We start from the raw sequence: 13,619 nt of genomic DNA, 5'->3' as shown, positions 1-13,619 counted from the left end.
AGCATTGAAAAATAGCCGTCTGTACCTCCACTGAGTAGGACATATTGTCATTTGTTGTGTCATTGATTCGAGAGAAGAGATCCTCGCACAGCTGCATAGTATGAGAAAGACAAAAAAAAAGTTACAATTCTGTAACAATAGTACCATCTGCATCATTTAAATTTTCAAACTGTTTGTAAAAAGAAATATTTTGCCCAAAATAATATTTGGGAAAAGGCTTCTTATTAATTAGAAAAAAGCGATCTGGATAAAATGTAAATTCCAACCAAATCTTGAATCAACCTTTTTAATAGAGATGTGTGATATTGCAGAAGGAACTATTCCCAGCAGCTACATCTTGCAACTCAAACATTTCTATTGTTTTCTAAGCTATACTTTTGTACAAACATACATGTTGTTGAACTAATAGTGGTCAATTGCAGCCAGTGATCTACTCAGAGGTCTCCTTACTATGAAAAAACTTTTAGTTGAGACCAAATAAATCAATTCTATACGTTGTACTGCTACTCTTTCTTGAATTTTTGATAATCAAGGATAAATCCTTCTTTCCTTTCCATCAACTGTTACTCAATCCTACTCATGTCACACCTTTCTGTTCTCGGAAGATGTCATGGGATTTTATGCTTCCACCCCCTTTCTTGATTGTCGCTTATTAACAGAACTGCTTCACATGCTTCCCATCCCAAACATTATTTTCTTGAATTTGTTTCTTACTTTGACTATTTCCCATTGTCATGATTACCTGGGGAATTATGCCTTGTTGGTCCTTCTCTTGTTTACCCATCATTGTATATGACTTGCCAGCCCCAGTCTGGCCATAGGCAAAAATGCAGACATTATAACCTTCAAAAGCATGCTGCAGCATCTCCTCTCCAATGTCCAGGTATACTTGTTTTTGTGAAGCATAGTTTATGTCTTCAGGCTGCTCAGAGAAAAGAAACAGCAATCACTGAGGAAGATTGGAAATGATTCACCAGAAGACAAAGGAAAGAGGGAAAATATTTTCTCCCTCTGCACAATATAGTCATCTTGAAGCCTCCAGATGTTCTAGTCTAATCCTCACAAACCTTCATCATTGGCCATTCTGATTGGGATAGATGACTGTTGCTATCCAAACATTTGGAGGGCAATAATACCTCTCATTGATAGAGAAGTATATATTTTTTACCAGTAGAAACTATTCCAAATTCATTAAATACCTTACTTGCAATCTTATGTTTAACAATGGTTAAAATGGCACTGGGAAAAGTGTCTTACAAACTGTCCTCAAAAGACCATAGCACCAACTCTGCAGTCATGGGGCCACAATTCAGGTGCTTCCATGCCTGTTGATCACCTTGTGGTCATGTGATCGCAATATGCTACTTTCCCAACTGACTTCAGACAAGCAAAATCAATTAGGGAAGATGGATTTGCTCAACAACCATGTGATTTGCTTAATGACTCCAGTGATTCATTTAATGACTATGGTAAAAATGGACATAAAATTGGATAAAATTACATGATGATTTGCTTAATGACCACATTGCTTAGTGACCAAAATTCCAATCCCAATTGTGGTTGTAAATCTAGGACTACTGGTACACATGTACATACATACATACAAACACACTTTTTTTAATAATAACTCATGGCTCAAATCTTCAGGATATAGGTTAGGAGCTTTGTTTCTGGAATGCTTTCTAGCCCTTTTACCAGCAATGCCACCATCTGTATATATGTACGCATTTTGAACACAATGCATATGTTCTTGGTCACATTAGAAGAAGGAAGTTTAAAATTGAGTAATTGCTAACTTTTTAAACTGCTGCTAACTGCTTCTCCTGTAGGTATACATTTTTCTTGTCAATATGAGTTCCCATGTTAACAGAATGACCCAATAAAGTCCAATCCACATTTACATATTTTTTCCAAGATTCAACCTTCCCTCCTTTGTGCCCTAGTATCTACTTACAGTTGTGTGAGACCAGTAGGAATAGTCAAAGCTGAAACTTTTGGGTGTCTCTTTGGGCTGCTTTGGATTAATGATAGCTAGGAAGAAGCAGAGTAGGAATATTATATGAGGAACTAGCAAACATCATTTGTTGATTCAATAAACAGAAATATCCAAATTCATAAAGCTATCCAATACATGAACTTGAAAAACATTATACCTGTAACTCCAAGAAAGTTAACATTCCATGTGCCCTCAAGAACAATCATGAAGAATTCTTCATCATGAAGAATCATTTAGTAAAATATGAACTGGCTAGATGCATCATGAATTGGCATTGCAAAATCAAGTAACAAATATGCAAAGAAAACTTTTAAGTACAACGTTTTTGCATATCTACAAATTTCTGTAAGATAAATCTCTTCTCTCTTAGATAGACCAGTCAAAAAATTGTGCTCTAAGTTTCCTAACAAATGTCAGATATTGTATTCATGAAGTAATGGGAGAAAAGGCAACAAGTGTTTACTAAAAAAATGCAAACTAAATACGTTCAAATATTGTGTTCTCAAACCTTTCCTTGAATAAGTTTTTTCACCAAAGGAAAAATATAAGTAGCTGTCATTTATAAATAGATTATTTCCCTGCAGACATACACAAAATTTACTACAGTGAATAAATTTACACATACAATTTAAATAGCAAATAGCCTAATATGAATCCTTATTATATCAAAAGTTAGGCACGTGTAAAAAAATCAGTAAGCAGAAATATGTAACTCTCTGGGTGTAAATTGATTCTGTATAAGATCAAATAGATGAATATCGTTATGGTAACCATGCCAAATGAGGAAGGGTTTATCAGCTGCCAATATAAACCATTTATTTTGGATTAAATTACGTTTATAATTTTCAAGTAGCACATTCAACTACAGGTGATCTTGTATATCTAACAATTATTTGTTTAATTATATAATAATGAAAGGTCACAAGGTCATTTTTTAATTTGTTGATATATTTGTGATAATTTCTTCCTTATTTCTACTGAAAAAGTAATAGGAAAAAAATAAGGTACTAGGTTCAGAAAAATGGAGACATAATGATATTTAACTGGCTTTTGCATATCAGAGATCACAAGTAGCCAGGTATCCCATCCATTTTTTAAATCATCTGCTGGAATTTCTCATGATGTATATATCTGCAACTGTCTAGTTATTTGTGAAATTTATTCCATAGAAGACAAAGGCAAGGTATAAGTGCCTTACGGGGTGGGTTCTACTTACCTTTACTACCGGTTTGCAGTGGGGCCGCATGCACAGAAGCATTTTGGTGACGTCGGGGTCGGTGGGCGGAGCCTCCCGCCGGTTTTACTACCGGTTCTATAGAATCGGTGCGAACCGGGAGCAACCCACCACTGGTGCCTTACTCCTTTAACAATTCCTCCCTTTTTTTTCTTGGAAAGCCCTTTATGTGAGGCTCCAACTTTCTCTAATGCCTTTTTTGGTAACAGAAGTGGGGACGAGGGGCCCTGCGGGCATCGTTGAATTGCCAATGGGTGGGATGCCAGCTTCCTATACCTATTATGTATCATTTCAAAAGAATATTTCAGTTACTTACTTGAAATGAAGAATACTTACTAACTTAAATTGATATTACCTGTGTTCAGTTTGTTTGGCTGATGGGCAGAAAACAGCTCTCAAGTCAGAAAGAATGAAAGTACTTTTTAGATGTGTTGGTCTATTGCAGTGATGGTTAACCTTTTTGCCGTTGTGTGCCAAAAGCAGGAGGAGCGTGGGGGGGTTGCACACACGTGTGCCCACACCCATAATTCAATGTTCCCTGCCCCCCCACGCATGCGCACATGACCCCCCCACACTCCCCCCGCTTTTGGCACACGATTGCACAGTGGGACCGTTAGGACTGTTTTTCACCCTCCCCAGGCTCCAGAGGCTTTCTCGGAGCCTGGGGAGGGCAAAAACGGCCTTCCCCAGCCCCCCAGAGGCCCTCCAGAGGCTGGAAACGGCCCATTTGCTGACTTCTGGTGGGACCGGAAAGCCCGAAAACCAGCTGGTCGTCACACGCATGCGCACTAGAGCTGAGCTAGGGCAACAGTTGCGTGCCCACTATTATGGCTCCACGTGCCACCTGTGGCACGTGTGCCATAGGTTCGCCATCACAGGTCTATTGCATCTAGGATTAGGTACTACGAGACAAGTGTAGAATTATCTACTGCAACTTTTTTGTAGGGATGTTCATTATCTGTGAGGTGCCTTTGTAATGTTACAAAAGATGCTAGGATATAACTCTGAGATCAGCAAGTGAAACAATAAAACTCTTGCATCAGCCCTTTCAATGCCCCAATGACATGTGATCCTTTTAATTTGCCTGAGAGAACATTTCATTTGAAAACATATGGAAAAGTAACATCAAGACTTCTATATCAGGAGTCTAAGATAGAATTGAAGCTGCATGAAGCACATGCAGCCCATGATGCTTTTTTGTGACTTTTGGAGAGTTGATTCTCAGTTACTCCTGGGAAAAACTGGGAATCAGATCTGACCATCATCACAACAAAAGACAAATGGATAGTTGGCCTCCCACTCAAAGAGAAGGGGGCATCCAGCATTTTGCATGCTACGGCCGGCCACAAGGAGGCGCAACAAATGAATCCTGAATTCATCATATTTAGGACCTGCTTTTGATATACTACAATCAGTGGATTTATTTCATAAAGTCTATTTAGTTCTTCAAATTCCTTATTAGAAATTCTTGAATTATTATGGGCTTGTTATTTTTTCCAATCTAGCCTGCCTATCAGTTCTTAGGGACATTTCTAAAAACAGATGACAAAACTAATGACAGTTTCTTGATATTTTGAAATAAGGAATGATAAATTGGTTCTAAAATAAGCCTAGATTCAGTGATGGTTAACCTTTTTGGCACTGAGTGAAGAAACAGGAGCATGCACGTGCCGGAGTGCCGGAACCTGGAAGAAAGCTGCTGCCTGGGGCGTATGCGTGCTGGACCAGCTGTCTGGCACGCAGGCGCACAATGGAACCCGGAAGAGCAGCTGGCGATGGTGGCACGCTTGCCCACAAAGAGGGCTGTCCGTGCCATAGGTTCACCATCGAACATAAACATGCATATCAACCACAATATTCCTTTTTGGATTAAAAAGCATTTTGCGAAGTGTAGCAAAACAGTAATAAGCAATAATTCTTCATAAAGTAATATGCTCCAAATTTGGGGTATATAATACTTAAGAAATTTATATCAAAAAACTGTGGCTTTACTGAGATGGGTGGTCATCTTACAACGTTGGAAAAATCAACTTGATATACAGATACTGGTGGCAACAGCTAAAAGGAGATAGGAAAAGGCAGATGCCAGAAAGGTTGGTGAGGGAGGAGAGTATAGGCCAGCTGGATATGTTGCACTTGAAGCAAGGACAGTAGCAGTTGTAGCAGCAGCCAATTTGACTATAAGTGTCAGGGCTGAAATTGACTTACCTTCCCTACTGGTTCGCCCATATGCGCATGCCATGGGCGCGCCGTCTTCTGCACATGCGCAGAGGCTTAAAATGTCACAAAAAGGGGACATCATGATGTCTGCGCGGGTGGGTGGAGCCTCCCGCAGCCACTGTTACCGGTTCACCTAAGCCGGATAGAATTGGCTGGATTTCACCCCTGATACGTGTGATATACTGGTATCTATCTAGCCTTCTCCCCTCTCCCTCATTTCTCCCAGTGTCTTTCTTTCAATAACCCCTTTAGCTGCTGCTTGCCACTCCTAATATGCATGGCTTTTTCCTATTCCCTATCCCAACACATTTCTGAATGAAACCTGCGTGTTTCAGTTTGAATATTCATCAATGAAAAACAACTGCTCTGTGCAGAAAATGGTGTATGCACAACATGTTTTGCATATCCTAAAAAGCAAAACATAGAAGAAAATAAACTGAATGCTTAGTAAATAATTGAACACAGAGCAAGGGATAAGAAAAAATGTGTGACATCTCCTTAGTTATTTAATGTATTTGTTAAGTCTATAAGAATATTTGTGGAAAGTGAATGAACTCCTGTAGAAAACATATTTAGGAAAAAAACAAAGACACTGCAAACTTTCTTCCAAAAGACATGATTCCTCTTGCCCCAAATTCTGCTTATGCCAACTTTGCATTATCAGTATAAATGTTAAAGGTAACTGCAATCTATGGCAGAGTGTACTCTCATTGACACCCAGAATAAGGCTCCACCAACAGTTTCCATTTGTGCCTTATTTGCATGCATAAGGTTCCAGGTTCAATCTTTATATCTCCTATTAATATTCTTGAGAAAGGGGAGTTGGGAATGCTAGTTATGAGTGGGTCAGTGCAATCATCGTGCAGAAGTCTTAATCAGCCAGTCTTCAGTTCTGATACTGTTTCTAGCAATTTGATTTTAGAAGTAATGGTAATGAGGACTGCGAGGCATTCAAGCAGTAAATGTTTGTCTCTTGGTGAACCATATTCACACTTTAGAATTCTGCACACATTTCTCCTCTGATGTCAAGAATGTTACTATGGCAATCTAAGAACTGAATTGTCTCTGTCAATCTCTCTTAATTGTTTACTGCATTTTAAACAGAAGAGGCACGAAACATAGAATAATGACAAGCCTAAAAAAAGAAGCAACTCCATAATTTTATACATCATTTGGATGACCTTTCAGAATAAGATGGTGTGGAGTGAAGAATTACAATTTAATAGGAGGAGGATGCATCATTCAAATTAGAATTTGTTTTCATTATGTAGAGTCTGCACCAATGACAGGTTCATTTTCAAAGAAGAAAAAGAAAAGGACAAAGGGGCACACATGCCTTAGGAGGGCATTCCCTCCTAAGTGATACAGAGGAAAGCATGTAAGGATAGCAACAATAAAGAGTAAAAAGGGCAGTGTTATTTTAAAATTCAGGACATATAGAAGCATGGTCAACTGGATTATAAGCAATTTAGCTCTAAAAATGTAAATAGCACTTCCACATTCATGTCCACATTTGCCCAATAACATCTCCAGAGAGAGCTAGATAAATCTTTTTCCCCATCTTATCTGTTTCTGTGCTAACAGAGACTTGACAAAACTGATTAGTTTATTTACCAATCAATCCAGAGTATGCATACCCATAAACAATAAATCCCTGGTGCAGAAACCACTATGAATCTGACACTTAGAAATAAAATGCAATTTTTTATGCACTTTACGCAATTTTGTATGCATTTTATCTAGTTCTCACATATGAACTAGATAAATACAAACAAGCTAACAGTAACTGTGATCAGATGCTATAATGTTATATGGGAATGACCTTGAGAGATAAGGGGAAGGGATTCTGCCTAGCGAGGGATTGTGAGAGATTTGTACTTTCTGACTTGGAAGATTCTGTAAATGTAGCCTTATAATAAAGCAGAATTAGCTCATCTTGTCATGTTCCTGGCTGGTCTACTCAGGAAGCTGACAGATTCTTACAACGGTTGATGGAGTCCTACTTATTCACACTTGGAGTTATTTCCATACCTCCGAAAAGTTCACATTAGTAATAAAAATATTGTGCATAGTTATATGCTTCATGTCAGCCTGGTCCAACCTTGTTTCTCTCCTGGTACTTGCTGGAAATTGAAGATGTCAGAAAAATACAACTTTAATTTCAAGAGATAATTTGGGAAGTCAGCAGTTTTCCCAACACATCTAAAATTCATTAGATTGGGGAAATCTCCAGTAATAAGGGATTTTTGGTATTTTCCTAATTATAACTTGAAGTTATTGATGTATCTTTGACCAGTTTTGCGGTGGTTTGAGGCAAAATATGTGAGAATTCTGAGAAATAAAGCATAAAGCTTTATCTGAACTATGATTTGAGAGGTGAATTTATTCATTCAACAATTTTTCACCATAGCAAACAAAGATATCACAGAGAGACATACATACACACAAAATATGACTATTTGGCATCCCATATCACCACTGATATACATTCTTAGCAATCTGAAGGGTAAGAAACAAAATTTTCCATCTGGGGAAGAGCCAAAAGTACAGGTGAATTTTAAAAGGTAGCTAATTGCTTTGTATTTGTCTTCAACCAAATCAGAGACTCCAGAAGCAATGACAAGATACTCACACCAACATCCAATTGTTTAAAAATTTTGATAGAATTAATGTTTGAAAAAATTATTACTTAAACAAGGATAACCAGATAATGCATCCGATATATCAATTCCAAGTGGTATCCAAGGTGAAAAAAGAAAATATTCTGTGTATCTTTTAAAACCCTTTAATAACTTTAAAAACGGATCAAAAGAAACAACTGCTGACGTTATTCCCACAAAACAATTATCTTGTTTTTCTGCTGCTGGAGGTGAAAAAAATCCCAAAATTCACACAACTTTTGCTTTTGGTCACCCTTGAAGAAATGAGTTTTTCTTTCTTCCCCTACTTCAGATAAAGCAGGCAAGAGCTTTCCTGCACATTTGCTTAACCATATCTTCTTGTTCTTCCAACTCATCTTCCTTCCTTCCTTCCTTCCTTCCTTCCTTCCTTCCTTCCTTCCTTCCTTCCTTCCCTCAGGTTTGCTATTTGTCGTGATTCATTTTATTTTATATCTGCCTGGTGTAAAATGGCCTCTCTCACATATGGTGCAATGCTGGAGAATTTATTGTGTTTATAACAATATATTCGTAAAGGCCAGAGGGAATGAACCAAATAAAACAGCCCGGTGTCCTGAATTAATGATAAGCCTTTCTGAAAAACCGTTGCTAAGGAAACTGCCAAGGGGAATCAAAATGGTGAGCATGGCCACCAAAGCAAAGGTACTGCAAAGGTCCTGTTCTTAAGAATTTATGGAGCTATCAAGTTATTCCCAGATTTTTTAAAAAAAACTTGTTGAGCATCCACATGTAGGGGCCTCCCATGTCATGAACCCATAAATATTTTGTTGGAATATATTCCATTTGCTCTAATAGGCAAAATTTAGAATCTAAAAGGAATGCAACCTTATCCTAGTGCACAGGTGTCAAACTCGCTACGTCACATTGCCGTCATCTGACGTTTTACAATGTTTTTCCCCTTCACGGAGCTGTGGTTGCCTGTACGTGACACATCCGGCCTGCGGGCTGCCGGTTTGATATGCCAGTTTGATACCCCTGTGCTTTTGTGGTTAATGATCCAGGCTCATAAGGCAAATAATCACTTTGGTTGGGGGAAAGATTTTCCTTTCTCTAATCCCCAAGAGCCCTCTTCTTCACCAGCTTTCAGTTTTTCCTCATCAAGCTTACTTTCCTCTGATACTCAGGGTTGGAGGTAGGGCAGCCGCTCCTAATGGAAATTTGGGAACTTATAAAATATAAAATCTCATAGCAAGGTTCCAAAGAACCACAGATAAACCTCACTAACAAACAGATTGTCCCTAGTCTACCTCCAGGACAAAGTAGAAGCAAGGGATCAGGCCACTCCTTTAATTTTTTTAAAAAAATTAATGACCACCACAAAAATGTCACAAAACCATGTCAGTCACATGGATGCCACAAATTACGACCATCATGACATACAACAGAAGTTCTAGACTCTGTTATGGTTGTAAGTCAAGGAGTACCTGCATTGAACAGCTGATACACAGATTCTCCTCAGTGTACGACCATAATTAGGACCACAATTACAATTATAAATCATGCCAGTCATTAAGCAAGTCACCATTTGACTACACCCAAGCTGACTACCTTTTTTGTTGTGTAAATGTGGGTGGTTGTAAAGCAAATACAGCTGTCATTAAGTGAACACAGCAATCATTAAGTCAATCCACTGACTGCAATGGACATTATTTGCTGGAAACTGGAAGTAAACACCTGTTTCTGGCAAAAGAAAGCCAGTTGCCAAGCACCCAAAATGAAATCACATGACTGCAGGGGGGGGGGTCACTAAGTGACGACTTGTAAATCAAGGATTACTGCAGTGATCCATTTCTTTTCTTTTATTTGAATAACTCTAAAGAAGCTCTTCTTGCTATTCATAGCATCCTTCATAAACCAAGCTCATTCTGAACCACAGCTAACATCTTCCCTGCAATTTTAGGCTTCTGTCCTTTGGTTTTCAATCTTCACAAATCATTTTGAACAGCCACATTGGTTTCTTCTGTTGTCCTCTATTTTTTTTTCTTACTGGAATTACTTACTGTTGAATTTTTTCCCCTTTTTTTCAGAACTCCCAACCATCTGAGTTTTTCCCCACATATTCCTATGGAATTCTATTTATCATTGCTCAGGGTTTTTTAAAATTCTGATTTTCTGAATTTGGCCATTGTTTGTCTTAAAACCAAGTCCTTCAAGATCACTTCCTTCAATTTTCCTGCTACTTCCACCAACTAATTCTTCCTTACAGGTTACTACTAGGTTAGGGTAGCTGATCATTTTGTCCTTTCCTTCAACCTCTGAAAGAAAAGTTAGGAATTTTCAGGAAGGGTCATATTTGGCAGAGTTTGTCCTCCAACAGATGTTGGCATAATTAATCATGCCTCTTTGAGATACTGAAATTAGTTTTAAAAAGCATAATCCACATCTGTTGTTGGATGATCAGCGGATAAATAAATAAAAGCAGCACTGTTTTTATTTCTCTATCTCAGATGTTTTCTGTAGCATTGCCAAGCTCATTTACTTGAATATCTGAAGAGGAATGAATATATTATTCTTCCTATTCTACTGGTCCTTTGAACAAATTGCCAAATTGCATCTTTCAACTGCTATGTTCCAATCATGGAACTGATCCCATTAGGCCTCTGTTATATCTATTAAATCACATTTGGCTTCCTTTACCCAGAGTTCGAGCTCGTTTTATTATTCATATTCTAAACATAATTGTACAAACAATAAAGGTCATAACTTTATAAACCAATGTTCTTTCTGATTTTTCACTGTAAAGTTTAATAGGCTCATTACAACAACATTTTGCAGAACAATCTTATCTATGAGCCCAGCTCATCAGACAACACTTACTCAATCTTGGCTGAATCTGAAAACTATAGACAAAACTAGAAGGTTGACCTCCTGCTCAACCCTAACCAAACCAGTCCACCCCTCCTTAACTAGCTGGGCATAAAAAAGAAGGCCTATCATCTTCTCCACTGAAGATTAAATAGGCGTCTTTTTTTTAATGAACACAAGCTATTTTATGCAAATCCATTTTATGCAAATCTCTCTATTTTTATTTATTTAGGGGCACACATTTTCCTTTTTTTCAGAGGTGAAAATGGCCACTTTAGGGAAGAGAAAATAAATAAACCAGAGGTGATATTCAGCAGGTTCTGACCAGTTCTGGAGAATTTTGAGTAGTTCGGAGAACTGGTAAATACCACCTCTGACTGGTCCCACCCCCATCTATTCTCTGCCTCCCGAGTCCCAGCAGATCAGGAGGAAATGGGGATTTTGCAGTAAACTTCCCCTGGAGTGGGGAGGGAATGGAGATTTTACAGTATCCTTCCGCTGCCACGCCCACCAAGCCATGCCCACAGAACCGGTAGTAAAAAAATTTGAATCCCGCCACTGAAATAAACTAACATATTTCAGGTTTCGTTTTAGAAACCACATCAAAAGATAATAGCAACCGCAGATGCTGCATTCTTCGGTTACAAAATATTGTGATCTAATACACCCTGGGGACTTCCAGGGAAGATATGGCAAACTGAAGATTGCTCAGCAAAAGCAGAACCAACAGCCACAGCAAAAACCAAGGAACCTTGGAACCTCTCTGGATAAGGAGAGGTTGGGAGATTGCCCATATGTGCTCTAGGTGGCTTCTCCTTGTGAGGACAAAAGAACAGCAGTTTTCCACAGGTTTGAATGCTGCCAGACAAAGGGATTACCTATCTTGCTTGCAACTACAGCAAAACCTTTTAGAGGACAGTAAGTTCACAAACCTAATTTTCTAATCACTTTCAGAAATCGTCTAATAAGCATTTTAAAGCTATTATAGATCTTCAGAACAATGTTTGAAAAGTCTTCATTGCATAGTTTATTTTCAACTCTGAATAAAAGAAAAAATAATTAAAAGCTTAAGAACATAAAGAATCTGAAATGAACAGCAAAAACTAAGATTTTGATTTTTAAAAGTTATAAATGGACTAAGGATCCAGATAAATTCATTGCACTCAACAATGAACTAAAGGGCCACCATCAGTGAGCTGTTGGACAGCATTACTTGGTCTGTTGTGTGGATGTTTGGGTGGTTTAGGGGTGGGGAATTGTGGTGGGTGGGAGTGTGTTTGGGGATTGTTATGTGTGTTGGACCTGGTCTTTGGGTGTTAAGTGAATTTCTTTGTATGAGTATACTGTGTATACACATACAATGACAATAAAGTTATTATTATATACACAAAAATGACAGTATACACAGCAAACGAGATAACCATGCTGGATTTCATATCACAAATCACTAGTCGAACATTACCCAAGCATTTAGGACTGTGTGATGTATTATTATTATTATTATTATTATTATTATTATTATTATTATTATTATTAAATTTAGAATATTTTATAATAAGACTTTGGAATTAATTACAGAGAACAAACCACTTCTTGTGGGAAATGGATCTTTTTTGGTTTTTGGAAGACATAATACAGATAAGCAATTTCATGATTTTAAAACTCAATACAAGAAGGGGCTAAAGATTTTAGGTAGAACCTAAAAAAATATTGAGTTCTTGACCAAATATTGCTGCATATGTCTGACTTTGAAAAGAAACTTTTGGATCTTAGTTTGGAAACTAAGGCATTGCCTAACTGTATGACAACCCAAATTATACAGATTTACTTTTTGTTAAAAAGGAGCTCCAAATGTTGTAATAGTCAGATCAAATGCAGGGAAAGAGAAAAAGGCATAGAAGCTGCTTTTTCATCACATTCAGTTGCAGGCTGAGAAGATCTTGCTTTGGGGAAAGAATGTTAATGATCTTCTGGAAACAATACACAGCTCTTTTTTTAATCCCTGAATAAACCTGCAGATACTGCCTTATCTGACTCTTAATAGAAAAAAAGTAATGCAAACAAAACTGAAAGAGGAAGAAAATTCAGGCTTGTTAAAAGGAAAGCCAGAATTAGTAATCCCAAACACCCCCCAAAAGAGGACAACCATTCAACTGAATAAAAAATATAGTGCTGTGAACCAGCTTTTTGTGGCAGAAGCAAGAGGCTGAGAAATGGGAATGCAGAAGTATTACCTCTAATTTTCCTCTTCCTTTTTTTCTGCACTCCACAGTATTTAATAAGGGATAAAATAAACAGTGTGCATTTTATTTGTTTATTCATTCATTAATTCATATTTATTAGCTGTACAGTTCCAATGGAACCTCTGGGCAGCATACAAAACTGGACAATTCAATAAAACATCAGACTATATTAAACCAGTCTTATAAACAAAATAAATGAGACAAAGCAGAGGTCCCAGATATACAATAATACATAAATACATCAACCCCAGCCTAGGACCAAAGCCAAGTTTTATGAGTTTTTCAGAACCCTAAAACAGACAGCCCTTATGTCAGGGGAGGAGATGCTGTTCCAGAGGGTGGAAGACAACCATTCGGTTTTGTCAGGATTGTGTCAAAGTCTGCTGCATCCCATTCTGAACAACCTCCATCCCATTCTGAATTAGTCAACATATCAACAGCTT

General features: G+C 37.8%; 1 protein-coding gene across 18 annotated transcripts in view; it reads right to left on the bottom strand.

The window, feature by feature from the left end:
• KIF1A (kinesin family member 1A) overlaps positions 1 to 13,619 on the bottom strand; it is a 100,144-nt gene that overhangs the window by 67,855 nt on the left and 18,670 nt on the right. For all 18 annotated transcript variants that reach the window (XM_034439686.3, XM_034439687.3, XM_034439688.3 and 15 more), the window contains exons 3-5: positions 1,955 to 2,031; positions 743 to 922; positions 26 to 91 (exon numbers count right to left, since the gene is read on the bottom strand). In XM_034439686.3, the coding sequence (XP_034295577.1) occupies positions 26 to 91; positions 743 to 922; positions 1,955 to 2,031 (323 nt within the window). The remainder of the gene's footprint in view (positions 1 to 25; positions 92 to 742; positions 923 to 1,954; positions 2,032 to 13,619) is intronic.

This window comes from Pantherophis guttatus, chromosome 6 (assembly GCF_059756535.1).
Source record: "Pantherophis guttatus breed Tessera chromosome 6, ASM5975653v1, whole genome shotgun sequence".
Taxonomy (NCBI): Eukaryota; Metazoa; Chordata; class Lepidosauria; order Squamata; family Colubridae; genus Pantherophis; species Pantherophis guttatus.
Note: the sequence above shows the minus strand (reverse complement) of the source record. Positions and strands in the feature narration are given on the sequence as shown.